This window comes from Penaeus monodon, chromosome 25 (genome assembly GCF_015228065.2).
Source record: "Penaeus monodon isolate SGIC_2016 chromosome 25, NSTDA_Pmon_1, whole genome shotgun sequence".
NCBI lineage: Eukaryota > Metazoa > Arthropoda > Malacostraca > Decapoda > Penaeidae > Penaeus > Penaeus monodon.
In genome coordinates this window covers 34,941,496-34,942,143 of record NC_051410.1, presented here as the reverse complement: position 1 = coordinate 34,942,143, position 648 = coordinate 34,941,496, and the positions used below count along the sequence as shown (strand labels likewise).

At 41.2% G+C, this 648-nt stretch overlaps 1 protein-coding gene across 1 annotated transcript in view; it reads left to right on the top strand.

The window, feature by feature from the left end:
- Positions 1-648, top strand: part of LOC119589185 — a gene marked incomplete at its 5' end in the record, with an annotated part of 121,836 nt that overhangs the window by 119,374 nt on the left and 1,814 nt on the right. The window contains 2 exon segments of the mRNA XM_037937781.1: positions 43-173; positions 497-627. Coding sequence (XP_037793709.1) covers positions 43-173; positions 497-627 — 262 coding nt within the window.

Below are 648 nucleotides of genomic sequence, written 5' to 3'. Positions count from 1 at the left end.
GCATATGACCGCATCATACTCAACTTCCTTTTCTCGCCGCAGGGTACATCGTGGATGGTGGCGTGTCTAGGGTTCCCTACGGAGGATACCGGATACTGGATCACCTTCGGCAGTTCTTGTACATGAGGAACGTCTCCCTCATCAACGAGGTCGAGAGTTACATCATCAGACATGTAAGTGTTTTTGTCCATTCATCCTTCAGATTCATTCATGATCACAGTTTAACGTAGGAATCAAGCCTGTATGGTTACAGAAGCTCAAGATTTACCTTATGTTGAAAAGCAATGGGACTAAAAATTAAACATGTGTATTTCACTGTTTCGTGGCTATATTAATGGATTCTGTTAAAAACCGAATTAAAATTCCCCGTTTCTTGTTGAAGAATATCTTGATAACCACAAAAAATCTAACTTAACCTCTTTTTTTGCACACTTGTTGGACAATATCTTGATAAGTTCAAAAAGAAAGTAAACGAAACCTCTTTTTTTTTACACAGGTGTTGGAGAATATCTGTTACTGCGCCCACCACTACAACACAGAGAAGGCCCGCTGCGCCAACAACCCCGACAACTTCGAAAAGGGCGTCTCCCTCTCTGAATACTTCCACAACAAAGACTGTCCTTACGAGTGAGTAGTAACTGTTTTATC